Below are 14,100 nucleotides of genomic sequence, written 5' to 3'. Positions count from 1 at the left end.
TTTATGTAAGCTGTTTCTGAGCATCAGAGCAGCGCAGACATATATGCCGCGTTCCATTTACCTCGGAACTCGGATGCCGGAGCTCGGCATACCCGAGTTGAATGCGTTCTATTTAAAAGTCGGATTTTCATTGTTTTCATTAGCTCTAGCCCGGTTAGATATTGTTAGCAATACCAGTTGATAACAACGCATTACGCCGTTTTTTGTGCATGCAAACAGCGTAACAACATGTCCACAGATAGAAGTTGAACATGCCTGTGTGAACGACTGATTTAGTGACACACATAAGACTGAAGTGCTTATAACTTTATGTTACTGCAGCTTTTCACAACTGTTGATACAGGGGGCAGCCATGTTGGATTTTTAATTCGGGGCTACTGCGAGGTTGTACGAGTTCCGAGCTCGTAAATCCGAGGTCAGGGGCCGTGTTTACGACTTTGACCTCGTTAAAACCGAGTTGCGAGGTAAATAGAACGCGGCATTAGGTGGCACCGTAATGAGGCACCAGAATCCGCGTTGCTATTCCGTCCAGTAGATACCGACCGTTAACGTGAACAGAAAATTGCTTTGCCTGTAGCTATTTTTTCACGGCAAACGCGCGTGTGTGGAAAGCGGTCGCACTACAGCTGAAATGTTGTGTTGCGCACAACCGTAGCCTAGTGTTTAAACTTTACGGAGACAACCAAATAAAATATTGACTTCTTTTGAAATAAGATTTTCCAGTTTAGTAAGTTTTTATTTTTTTATTTTTTTATTGAACAGGTAGGCTATTTGCCACCTGTTTATGCCCGGGCAACCGTTTCTGTCGACTCGAGCCTTGACACTGAAATAAATCAGCACTACACTGGAAATGATAATAGCTATTAGTCATTATACTTTACGGTACAGTTTGAGGTCGTAAATTACAGATTCAGCAGCAGAGAAAGCTGTGCGCTTCATGTTGTAATTCCTGGTGAATGAACAGATGATGAGATACTGCCCTCTTCTGTACATTCACAGAGTTGTTGGACGGTACCATGATGTCATCCATAAATCATTAAAATACATTATGAATAAGCTCACTTACAGTTTGCTTTGTCATGTAACCTATAAAAGCAGCACCCTTGAGTTCTGCAGCGCCATCACTGTCCACTATCTGGTCCCTTGTCAGGTAAATCTGGACGGGCCTTTCTTCCCAGGCGGGGCTTAAACTTTTTCGAAAAACTACATTAAACAGTTCTGTTTCTTTGCTCACTTTTGAAGCCAGCACGTTCTGAAGCTGCAACCACGGCTCTCTCTAGGATTTTAACTTTCAGGAATAACGGGCCGGCATGTTGAAGTTTATATGTGCCATTATTACCAGAGCGTTATTTATCCTCGTCTCTCTGACCGGCGTCTGGAGGGTGACGTGGGTGAAGAAAGATCACAATTACTGGTTTCTGACTTTCCTCTTTCTGCCGCTTGTCGTTGAAATGATAATAACGCTAAAGAGTCGAAAAGGAAAAGATTACAAATGGTAAGATAATGATGCATGTAGAAACTAAATACATTATTATTAAATTATTTCATTTCGCTTGAGTTCAATTTAACCTTGAATGTAGGGTATTCTATTTATTTGTGTGTGTAAAACTATTCTCAACAACCTGGTTTGCTACATATTGGTTTTGCTGAATATTTGAAAAGTATATTGCATGAATAAATTAAGCTTTTGTCATCGCTTCCCTGTTTTGATCCCTTCCCCCATCGCCATAAATTCCCTGCATCCTGCTTGTTCTTCCGCTGTTATTGTCTAACCGGATCCCGCGACAGTAAGAATGGGGTGGTAGCCTACAACTTAACTTACCTAGTTGACCCAGCATACTTCCTCCATGTCTAAACTTAATCTGTTTTTTTGTTTGTTGAACCTTCAATGACAGCAGGTATTTTAATTAAACATACAATATGTCAGATTGTATTTTTTTTTTAATGAAGAGAAACATCCACCCATTCATTCCCATTCTCAGAGATGTCCAAAACATCTGTTTTGTTATCCTGTTTAATAATTAAGCCTTATGAGAAGCATTGATTTAGAAACTTGACGTAGTAAAATGAAAGCAAAGTGATAATAAAATTAGGGATGCAACTAACGATTTTTATTATCAATTAATCATCATTTTTCTCTTGATTAATGTTTCGGTTTTTAAAAAAGATCAGGAAATAGTTTTGTTTTTTTATTATCTTTTTATTGATTTTTAACATTTTAGTAACATAACAGGCAGAAGAGAAGAAAAAAAAAAATAATAATAAAATACAGCAAATGAAGTCAAGTCAGTCCATGGTCACAGATCACAGTTCATCCTTTTGTTAGCATTTTTGCTTGAATGGTTGAAATGATTACTAATTCTTTGGAGATCAATTATCTGTTAACGGTTAGTCAGTTGATCAATGAATCAACTGACTAATCGTTTCAGCTCTAAACAATTGTAATATTTATTAACCTGGCTTCCAAATTATATAACTTCTCAATGCTTGACTTTTTAACACGGAATTAAGGTTTGTATTACATCTTTATGAAGTTGTGTTGCTAAAGTTGGGTTGGTTGTCTTGCAGGTTTTCTCCTCCTATCTTTCTGTTTCTCATAAGTATCATTCCCTCCATCTGGATCCTGGAGCTCCACCACCAGCAGGACAAAGCCAGCGACCCTCAGGTACTTCACGCCAGAAACACAAATACTTAGGCAGTGTTTAAAACAACAGTTCTCATGCTTTCCAAACATGTAATCCGATGATGGATGTTGGTGAGTGGGTGGGGTTGCAGAACTCTATCTCTTTGCATACATAGCTACAGTTTATCATTCCTTCATTTATTGATTCCTTCAACTTCTGCATTCGCTTTTAAGCTTTTCAGTTTTAACTATACCAAAAAAAAGCCTCTTTCAACTGTTTTCAGTGCAAAAACCTTGATTCTTGGGAGAATCTGCGTAAGGTGATCACTCTGAACGAGACCGTGGGAAATAGCAACCTCACATACCACAACTACCTGAAGGTAAGAGTGACAGACTGAAAGATTCATTTCACATGCCTCGTATAACATTTTATGATATGCCCACAAAAAACAGAAAGGAGCAAGCGTAACAAAGATGATCAAGGTTGTTTTTTTTCCGTTTTTTTAAGTTTTTCTTTTAAATCACAAGTGTACATTGCAGACTGGATTACACACAATGTGTGGGGTATGAAACTACCCCAGAGCTCCAAATTAAAGCAACAGAATAGTATAGATTTCTCAAAAAATGGTTTACTCGCTTTGTCTCAAGCTGTTTCATTTGCCTGTGTTGTTCTCTTGTACTGCACATAGGTGAATCACAGCTGTTGTTGTCACCGTGATGCTGCCAGGAAATCAGACTCGCCAAGCTAACTGCCTGCTGCCTGTAGCTTTATATTGAACAGACATATGACAGTGGTATTGATCTGCTCAACTCTCAACAAAAAAGCATATAAGCAAACCTTCCAAAATGTCAAAATATTCCTTTAACATGAAAATCTTTCCAATCTTCCTTAAAATGTAGCTTATGGTTCAAGTTTTAATGTAACTAAAAACGTGTGTCCTTGAAACTTACTCATAATAACACATTGTCTGCTTTGGGAGCTTCCTGTTTGCAGACGTTCATGTTTCAAACAAATACTCAGTATCTATTTATCCTTTTTTAAGGATGGAGAGCAAACAATCTGAATGAAGAAGAGTTGTAAACATATCGACTGATGCTCTCAAGTTATGCATTTTTCCTGTAAATTGCTGTAGAAAACAAAATCATATACTGTCACCAGGGTCCAAAATTAGCACCATCTACCAGCCAAATGCTGGTAAAATATGCAAGTGGCTGGTAGATTTGTTTCACTAACCAGCCAAAAAACAGTGTAATCTATTGAGTGGCTTGTCCAATTTGAATGTTGGTGGACAAAAAAAAGTAAATTTTGGACCCTAACTGTCAAAATTGGAAAACACTTTGCAACTGTATCCTCATTCTAAGATACTCCGCCGGCTCTCAACTGTATTCAAGGCCAAACTCTATTCGAAAGCAACCTCTTCAGTGGCAAAGTGTTTAAAATTGTGCTTGTATGAGGTGGTTATCTAAACCCTAAATCTGACAAACAAACCAGCATCCGGGTAATTTGAAATTCCTGAGGAGAATTACTCAGTCATTTAGGAGTGGAGTTTTGGACAGATCACCTGATTGCCACTTTGAAGTGAATGCAGAAGAGAAAAACAGGAACATTAGAAGATAGGAAAGGCAGATGCAGCCCCAGGGGTTAAATCATTCAGAAATAATCCCCCAATGGGAGAGACAAATAATCTTCCCACAAATACAGGCCTGGATTCTGGCAAGAGCTGCCCTCTCTCCATTATCTCCAATAGAGATGGTCAGCCAAGTTCGCCAGAACTTAAAGAGTCAGCCAACCGGGCTAATAAAACGATCAAGGATGATTGTTGCTTTGTTCAAACACTCTCCTCTTTTGCATAGAAGAAAGGCTTAAACAACTTCAAGACATTTTAGTTTTATCAGATTTTAGAAGTTTTGTCCACGGTTTATACAATCCTTGTTATTTGTCTATTATAATAATTGTTTCAGTACAAAGCAATTCAGGCATCCTCATCGAGAGTATACATTTAGGATGCATTGCTTGTGCCATCAGTTTTTTATTTATTACATGCTTGATTGCTCCTGTGGTATTGCTTTGAATTTCAGAAGTATGTGTAACTTCACAATGTTTTATAAATGGAAAAACCAGAAGTGAATACCTGACATGCTGGTGAATACTTAAGGTCCGATCAGGACAAGAATCTTTGTTTTGTTGTGATTTAATAAAAGAAAACAACGAGTCATCCAGACACTGACTTCAGCAAGACAATTATAGCGAACTTGAGATACCAGGCTTTAAAAACACAAAAACTGGATATCACCAGGATTGATAAGAGATGATTGAATGAATAATGTGCCCTAACAGCAGCATGTAGGTACTCCACAGGTCAGAAAACCTAGTCAAACAACCAGCAATGCATACAAAGAACTTGCAAAGTCATAAATAGGAAGAAAAACACCCACTGTACCCGTTCTCTGACAAACTAGTAAAGTATTATGACTAACAGTATCAACAGCAGCATTTAAATCAATAAGAACACAAATGTAACATTCACCCTGATCTGACTGCAACCAGATGTCACAGGAAGAGACGTCTTTTTGCTTTGCTTCAGATGAAGAGAGACCTAAGAATAGACCTAGGAATGCAAACTGTAGAGCGGCATAGTAAGCAATTTTAAAACAACTTACTAAGTCTGGAGGGCTGAGACTTTCTGCCATTAATAACAAACATAAGATGCTGAAAACCCATGTGGCCAATAACTGTTAGTGGGGAGCATTTTAAATGGCTTAAGTAAACAACATCTGGACCACCACCACACTCATTAGCCCAGGAGAGTTAGAAAGCTAATATTTGTTGGGGCACACCTCCATAAGCTGGCTGCATGCCTCAGCTCTTTACTGTGTTCCAGTTAGAAATACAAAGTTCACATTGTGCAACATAATGCAGTCATTAAAGGTTAAGTCTGGTGATATTCTGTATTTTTATTTTTTGTCAACAAATCCCATTTAAAAAATTAACAATGAATTTATGCTAGTGATAAGTACTGTATGTGCTGTCAAAGCCTGATATAGCTCATTACTATGTGTCATAGACCTATAATGAGCCACATTGTTGCACTGTGATCATCACCATGAACACTGTAGTTCATTTTGAGTCAATGCCACACTCACTAGCACACCAAGCTGAAAATAGTCCCTAACAACTGCACTTTTTTATGCACATTAACTACAGTGCCCAGATGTTTTAGGAAATTATTAAGCCTTTCTTTAAAAGATTAAAGTATGTATTTGTGACATTTTACACAATAATATCTACCAGAAATGTGTAGCATTGCATACATGAGCTGAGAGCTATAGCTGCATACTAAGGGAAACATGGAACGTAAGAAAAACCCTTACGCTATTGACAAAGAAATAACTTTCAATCTCTCTTCCTTTTTCCAGCATTTTAACCAGGTGTTATCGGTTGTCTGTTCTAACGACTGGATCCTGGCTCTCCATCAGATCCTGCTCATCCTCCTCATCGTGGGAAAGTGGCTACTCCCACTGGGAGGCGGAGTCACGCGGGACGAGCTCTCGCAGCTTCTCCTAATTTTTGTTGGCACTGCAGCAGACATCCTTGAATTTACTAGTGAGACGCTGTCAGATGTCAAGTGGGTGGCTAATCATGTTGCTTGTTGGTTATGAATGTGTCTCCTAAACTCTGTGAGGCATAATATAAGTATGTTCACACTTATGTATAAACAATAGACACTTTTAAGGTGAAGTTACCTAATCTGTATCCCCAAATCACAACATTATATCAATGCAGTTCATACATGAAATAAGCAGCATCCCATTAACATGTATTGAAACTCACAGGACTGACATTGACTTTATTTCCTATGTGTCTTTTCCAGAGAGAACAGCCCTCAGCTGGTCTACATCATCTTAGCTGTATGGACCTGGAGCATGCTGCAGTTCCCCTTACATCTGGCTGGTCAGTTTGTGTCTTCAACCAATAACTTTGGTGCTTATTAAAGCAGATACAGGCGTGTTTTGTTGAACATAACCTCTTCCCAGTGTGGGACAATCCAAACAATGTGTTTAGTCAGCAGTGTCCTGGCCAGTGCGGTAAGTAAACAGTGAAAAGTAGTTTAGCTGAAATCCCTTGCTCCTCTATCTCCAGCTTTGTCAAATTTTAACCCAAAGATCTGTTTTCACTTCCCAAGCCATGGTATTGTCCCGTACTTTCAGATGTATAGTTCTAAAAACAGACTTCCACAAAATAAAGGGTGTACTTAAGGAGTTTGTATAAATGTTGACAGTCTTTAAGAGGAAATCCAGTCTTACATGTACATTATATAAGTACATTTGGACTGACAAAGTCTCCAGTTCTCAACTTGGCTGATAAGAGAAAGCCATTATAAGGCAAGACCCAACTCGCAGATGTCTTTCTGCAACTTATTATACTGAGGAAAATGTCAACCCGCCTGCCCAAGTCTGAGGGAACAAAGGATAGTGTTTCATGAAAGAAAAAAAGAAAGAAAGACAGAATATTATAACATAATTAGAAACAGCACAACTTTGTTCTCGGATTAGATAACTCCCACCAATGATCTAAATTATTAACAACCCAACGATTAATAATTTACAAATAGATGTTGAGATTCCTGATAGTGATACTTTCATGTGTAGCTTTACCATCACAATGCATTAAGAGCATTTAGAGCTTAAATGCACAGTGATCTGTTGTGTTTATAAATGAAGCTGCTTTTCCTTTAGTCTGTGCAGTTTGTTTGTGTCTGCTCATGTGGGTGTCTTTGGGTATATGTTTGAAGGCCATGTAAACAGAGAAAGTGTTGACATACAGGTGCAGCATGTTCATCATCGATGGAAAGAGTACTAGAATATTGCACTCAAGTACTGTTACTCTAGATAGATTTTACTCAAGTAAAAGTACTTGTGTAAAAATGTACTAAGATACAAATAAAAGGAGGGATTGAAGAGTACTAGAATATTGTATTCAAGTAAAAGCTTTTGTAGCCTCACTAGAATTAACCAGAAAAAAAGACAAAACTCAGACAATTAAATAAAAATGACATAATGCGCAGCATAGCCTACATAAACCATTTATTTTTATAGATGATGGGGAGACCGGGGTTGGTTGTCCCACGGGTTGGTTGTCACACTGCTTATTACAGCTACACTAGAGGGCACTGTGACAATGTTTTTGCTATTAAACAGTTGTCCTGTCATCCTGCTCTTTTTGCACTGGTCATTTTGTGGAACACACACAAAATGTTAAGGTGAGGAGATTTTGTAATGTGTGTTACCCTGCGATCGGGGTTGGTTGTCACACAGTGTCTTTGATGGTTAATTACTTCTTGTTACAATAACTTGTGAAAATAAAAGGGATACCAATTTCAAGGCGAGACCGTAAGCTTTCATTTAATGTAGGAATGACTATTTGTCATACTAAGTACTACTAAAGCGATAAATTAAACAAGCCACATATGTGCTGTTTTTCATTTAGCATACGTAAGTGAAATCGTGTAGTAATGTGAGTAATGTAAGTCCCTGAATGCATGCGCGCTCCCGTGACCAGGGGCACATTTTCTATCAGGCAACTACCTTAGCACGACATCTGCCGGCTATTAAAGCAAAAATAGAGACTGCACAATCTACACCACGGAGCAACAAACACACACATACACACACACACACACACACACACACACACACACACACACTCACACACACACACACACACACACACACACACACACACACACACGTTAACAGGTAACGGTGGTTGTTGATGTTCTCAATAGTGGAGTGAGTTCAGTGAGTGTTGTTGTAGGCTACTCCCCTGTGTGAACAATTTTGGGTGAGTCTCGTGCACCGCAAAGTCCTCCAGTCTGCTAGGTTCAACTTCTCTGCTCGTTCATTCTCAAAACAAGCAGTCCACCCCAGTCTCTCTGTCCCAGTATAGCCAGTCCACCCAGTCTCTCTGTCCCAGTATAACCAATCCACCCAGTCTCTCTGTCCCAGTAGGCTATAACCAGTCCACCCAGTCTCTCTGTCCCAGTATAACCAATCCACCCAGTCTCTCTGTCCCAGTATAACCAGTCCACTCAGTCTCTCTGTCCCAGTATAACCAATCCACCCAGTCTCTCTGTCCCAGTATAACCAGTCCACTCAGTCTCTCTGTCCCAGTATAACCAATCCACCCAGTCTCTCTGTCCCAGTATAACCAGTCCACTCAGTCTCTCTGTCCCAGTATAACCAATCCACCCAGTCTCTCTGTCCCAGTATAACCAGTCCACTCAGTCTCTCTGTCCCAGTATAACCAATCCACCCAGTCTCTCTGTCCCAGTATAACCAGTCCACTCAGTCTCTCTGTCCCAGTATAACCAATCCACCCAGTCTCTCTGTCCCAGTATAACCAGTCCACTCAGTCTCTCTGTCCCAGTATAACCAATCCACCCAGCCTCTCTGTCCCACTGCGCTCATCAAATTAAAAATGTTTTCAACTGAATGAAGCTCTGCAGTCACAAACAGCAGACAGGCCACACGCTCCTCACTGAAGGTAGCCTAATCGTTCCTCAGTGATTGGGGACGTAACATCGTGGGTGTGTTTGATTTAGGTCACTAAGCATGCTTATTTAGGTAACACAACACGTCCAAAACAACCCACCAAACGAGAGAAAATGGACCTAAAAGCCCGCTGCACACCGTTTCAAAGAAACATGTCTGTCAACTGTGGCAAAACAGTGAACCTTGATTTTTCCTGAATGAATACACTTTCAAGCTAACTCTCTCAAGCCAATAATTACTGACTGCTACTAAATGGACCTATAGTTTTAGATTGTTCTATCAACTACATTTAAAAAAAACTTGAAAAACAAATCATCCATTGTGTTGTAGTTAATGGTAGGCCTACCTCTAAACTTAAAAATAAAAATAAAAATGAGTATCTGCATGGCTTGATACTATAATAAAAGGCCTTTATCTTGAATTGTGGAAGAGGACCATTAGTTAAACAGGAATCAAGGACTATGTTAGGCTAATTGTAGGCCTATTTGTTTGTTTATTTAACAGTGACAATAAACATGTTTACATAGGGATATGCAGTTCAACAGATGTAATGTGTACAGGGCATCTAGCTATATCTAATTTACAACTACCGTCCCTTGTTAGGTTTTTAAATGGAGGTTAAAACAACTAAACAAACGGTTTGCTCTTCTGTCTCTCCCCTTCTGTTTTTTTGTCTCTTTATTTTAATAAGTGGTGAACTCCAAGCCAGACAGTGAGGGTGAGCATGGGGTCCAGGAGATGTCCCTCTTGACTAAGCACAGCACGGACATGTGGAGCATCTTGGAGGCCTTGTTTATCCAGGATGGGCCTTTCCTGGTGGTCAGGCTCACTGTTATGACCTACTATGAAGTCTTCCATCAGATGTTGGTGTTCTTTGCCATCAAGAACTTCCTGGTGGTCATACTGAACTTGTACAGGTCGGTTGTTCTATGCCAGGACTCCAGCAGAAGAGTCAGCCGGGACAGCACTATCCCATGAGTTTGCAAGTCATCTCTAAGGGGGAATCAGGAGATGAGGAGATGTTACACCCAAAGTTTTACAGTTACAGTGGACTGGTAAAAACTGCAATTGGAGCAGGAAAATAAGTGCTTGCTCTGTGTTTTCTTCTCAGAATGTACTTAACTCTGTGGGATCAAGGTTGTGAATAATTAACGCTGTTCGTAGCAGAAAACTGTGAAAAATCATTTTCTTACACTTGCCACGGAATGAAGTTGCCAAGTTCACAGCCCACGCTTGACAGCATCTGACTAATTTCGAAGCTTATACCCTTATTGAAATTTCAGTCCCTCTGGAGCTAACCTCGGTCCACTCAGTTAAAACCACCATTTATTCAGTACTTAAACTTGTCTGTGTGCATGAACATCCTGGTCTAAAATTTGTATATGAAGAACCCTTACTAGTCAGATTGTTACTGTTATGACATTAAAATAATAGACATAAGGCTAACAGCAAGTAGGGGACACAGAGGAAAAGAAGAAAGCAGAGCAGAACAGGAAAAAGGTGTGGGGGTCTGAATAAAAGATATTACATGTAAACAGATAATGCAGCAAAATAAAATGAAAGCCTGAAAGCACCACCTGTGCCAGCATACAGTAACTGAAGCCAAACTACTGTTTAGATAAATATTGGATTACAGTGTATCAGGTATCTTGTTGAGCGGAAGTAAGGACAGGGACAGCAGGAAGAGCGGACGACAGAGTGATATACTAGATGACATAAAGCCTGTGAAGTGTTGACTGAAGCTGAGATCAAGGGAGAGCAATTTATCTGCCTTAACCCAGACAGGAAGTTAAAACTGAATGTGAAAACATCCCATGGTAGTTGTCAGTTTGATAACACCACTATATTAACACTGAATAAGGAGGACCATCAATTCTGATCATCTTTGACATGTTGAAATAAATCAGGAAGGCGAGTAGGAAATAATTTTTTTTTCTCCAAACTTTGATTGATGTCATTTTGTACCTCTTGGATAATCACCATTTAAATGAAGAAGAGACATGCTATTTACAGGTCAAGAAGTCATCCGATTTATTATATCAAAGTTATTCTATCCTTACTTTTACTCTTGGCCAGCTTTGACTGATGGTTGTAACTCTGTGCATGCTAGAAACTGCAATTGAAAATAAAGAGACTGACGACACATACAATAGAGGGTTTTCACCGACGTCACGTTCTGGGCAGTAACCTGGATGGTTACCTCAGCCATATTGGAGGCACTCGGTGTAAACAACTGAATGGAGTAATGGAGTATTGTGCACTTTGGATACTTTAATACTTTATGTCTAAACAACAGAAAAGATCATCAAAACGCATCCAAGATGCAAAGGCATGGAAGGACTTGGACCACAAAAAAGGCACGATATTTTGAGAAATTACAGTTTACTGGCGGTGCAGATCCCTACAAGACAGATCTTTCTCTCGTAGATCCTGGTTGAGCTTTGCCAACCACAAGCGCCTCCTTTACTCTGATAACTTCTGGCATTCCTCTCCCTGGTTTTTAATAACTTTTGGAAGTCGATAATATTCCAAATGTTTTTCTCGGTCTGACCTATTGGTACAACCTAAAACACGGCAATAATTAACCATTTTCCTTGACGCCGTTCAGGATCTACTTCAGTGCCTGTGCTTTGTTGTGATGCGAGTACCTCCAACATGGCGACTTCTGGTCTGATGACGCGTCATGAAAACCCTCTATTGCATTCAGGTATTCAACTCAATTTGAGCTGTTTGTGTTTCACACTCTTTAAAACCATTAAATATTGTAGACTTTATAAGATAAGAAGATGTTTAGAAGACGACCTTAGCACAAACTTTTTTATTATTGTTGTTTTTTGTCATGTTATCTTTTGTATTTTTCCCCCAAAATAGTATTACATCCACGGCTGTCCAAGTATTATTTTTTCCTATCATATAATCATTGTTATGTAATATCTCTGGGCCCGCCAATGCCCAAATAAAACAATCCATACCATTATCAGTTTCAGTTTTCATTGTCCTCGTATTTATTTCTCATTATTTCAAAGACAAATATGTCCTTGGAATATAACTTTTACACAAGCAGTGGTTTTAAGATCTCAAAACTTTATTGATAGGTGTTCTGTGCCATGTAGTGTATTATTTTACAGTAGTATTTATTTATTCAACCTGTATTGTTTCTTATATACACAGACCAAAACGCAAATACGCACTTATACTCTCATCTCATCTTTCAAAGAATAACTGATGATTTGCATTTTTTGCCTGACACCTAAAACAAGGGCTTACTTATAGCACCAGCTACTCTTACGGGTTTTCTTTGAGATAATGCGTCAGTTTTTTTCTAAATATAGAAGGGCTTAAAGCTGTGAATCAGAAAGTGTCACCTTTATTCCAGTATAATCACTGTCAAACGTTTCATGAGAGTTGTTCTGTTATTCACTGTTATGAAGCACCACATATTGTCTCCAGATGTTTACCATTCTGCCAAAAGATTTTCCCTCATTTGGTGTTTTCATGGTGGTAGAGAGTGCAACACCAAATTCTCCCTTTAGGTGGTTAAGTGGGTTGACATATGGTGAGCATTTGATTCACATCATCATTGAGTTACCCTCTGTGTCCTGTTTGCAAACATCTCCATGTGTTATGCTTCTCCACTCATTTATTGTAAGTTAAGATAAACGTTATTGATCTCAAGTGTCACAGCAGCAGTACAAGTACATAAACAGCCATAAACATTATTAACATCTATTTACAAATGAAGCATGGAAAAAATAAAAGCCACTAAATACTATAATATAAACCAACATAAATGCTTACTATAAAGTAAATTGAGACAAAATAATAATAACAAAAATTGCACATGAGGGATCCCAATTGGTTGGCGGGTCAAGTGTCTTGTGTTTGCAGATAGCAGTGTTTATTAGCAGCTAAAAATACAGTTATTGTCATGGTTTTGAGTTTGAGTTTCTGTTGGTTTTGAGGTTCTGTTCTTGTTTCCTGTTATTGTTGTGTATTTGTTCTGTTTTCTGTTGTAGCCCGTGTTTCCTCCCTTGTCTTGTCTAGTTGTTACTGTCTTGTTTTCCCGTGTGTGTCTGTATGTTCTGTTTCCTGTTTTATTTTGATAGTCTGTTTTCTGTCTTGTCTTGTCTAGTTTTGCTTCCTGTGTTTTCCCCTTCGTCTGATTGTCCTGCCCCACCCTGATGTGTTCCACCTGTTGTGTCACCTGTCCCTTGTTAGTCCTCGTTATCCTGGGTATTTAGTCTTTGTGTTTGCCCTTGTCTGGTGTCAGATCATTGTTGTAGTTTTCTGGCTTCTGTTTCTGTGTGTGCTGTTTGCAAGTTCTGTTTGGATTCAATGCTGTTCTCTGTGTTCCTGGTTATGGATTCCCTGTGTCATTTGGATTATGTTGAGAAATAAATCTTCTGCTCAATTTACCTTTGCCTGCGCTCTCTGCATTTGTGCCCACCTTTCCCTGAAGATCGTGACAGTTATTGCACTTGAATTGGCAAAACCAAAGTGTGTGAAGTGTGTGCAAAAGATTATTCAGGTTTTTCATTTAATTTGTGTCACTTTGTTCTTTAGTTTAGTTTAGTCGGCACAATGAGAGAGAGAGATGAACGCCAGTCACACACGTGTCAAGACTTATTTCCATTGGGGTCCTCAATGTAAAGACAGCATCGCTGCAGTTGTCTAGGTGCCTATGGGTGGCATCATATGTATCATCCACAATAAAGTCACTCCAAATCAAAACATTAAGAAATAAAACAAATTTGGCAGAATGAGTCAGTGGCTTCTTTTAAATCTAAGCTTAAAAAATAATTGTATCGCATCCCCTCCCCTGATTTCATCTGATTTTAGTTTTCCTTCTGTTTATGGGTTCTGCCATTTTTTATGTGGTTCATTTTAGTGCTTTTATTCTTTTATTGCTGTGTTTCTATGCTGTG

General features: G+C 39.0%; 1 protein-coding gene across 1 annotated transcript; it reads left to right on the top strand.

The window, feature by feature from the left end:
* Positions 1-1,133: 1,133 nt before the first annotated feature.
* Positions 1,134-12,161, top strand: LOC144532373 (transmembrane protein 26-like). Its single transcript, XM_078273090.1, has 6 exons — positions 1,134-1,495; positions 2,569-2,665; positions 2,908-3,003; positions 6,041-6,249; positions 6,496-6,575; positions 9,867-12,161. Exons 1-6 carry the CDS (start codon positions 1,311-1,313, stop codon positions 10,151-10,153), a joined length of 954 nt encoding a protein of 317 aa, XP_078129216.1. The 5' UTR covers positions 1,134-1,310; the 3' UTR covers positions 10,154-12,161.
* Positions 12,162-14,100: the final 1,939 nt, after the last annotated feature.

The sequence above is a fragment of the Sander vitreus genome, chromosome 17 (genome assembly GCF_031162955.1).
Source record: "Sander vitreus isolate 19-12246 chromosome 17, sanVit1, whole genome shotgun sequence".
NCBI classification, from domain to species: Eukaryota; Metazoa; Chordata; class Actinopteri; order Perciformes; family Percidae; genus Sander; species Sander vitreus.
The sequence above is the reverse complement of the archived record's forward strand: the minus strand, read 5'-3'. Positions and strand labels throughout refer to the sequence as shown.

What these genes read in the sequence shown, in the direction of transcription:
- LOC144532373 (XM_078273090.1), top strand. Translation starts at nt 1,311, where the DNA reads ATGTTGAAGTTTATATGTGCCATTATTACCAGAGCGTTATTTATCCTC. An exon ending in AAAGGAAAAGATTACAAATG is followed by an intron (nt 1,496 to 2,568) that starts GTAAGATAATGA and finishes GTTGTCTTGCAG; the next exon opens with GTTTTCTCCTCCTATCTTTC. An exon ending in ACAAAGCCAGCGACCCTCAG is followed by an intron (nt 2,666 to 2,907) that starts GTACTTCACGCC and finishes AACTGTTTTCAG; the next exon opens with TGCAAAAACCTTGATTCTTG.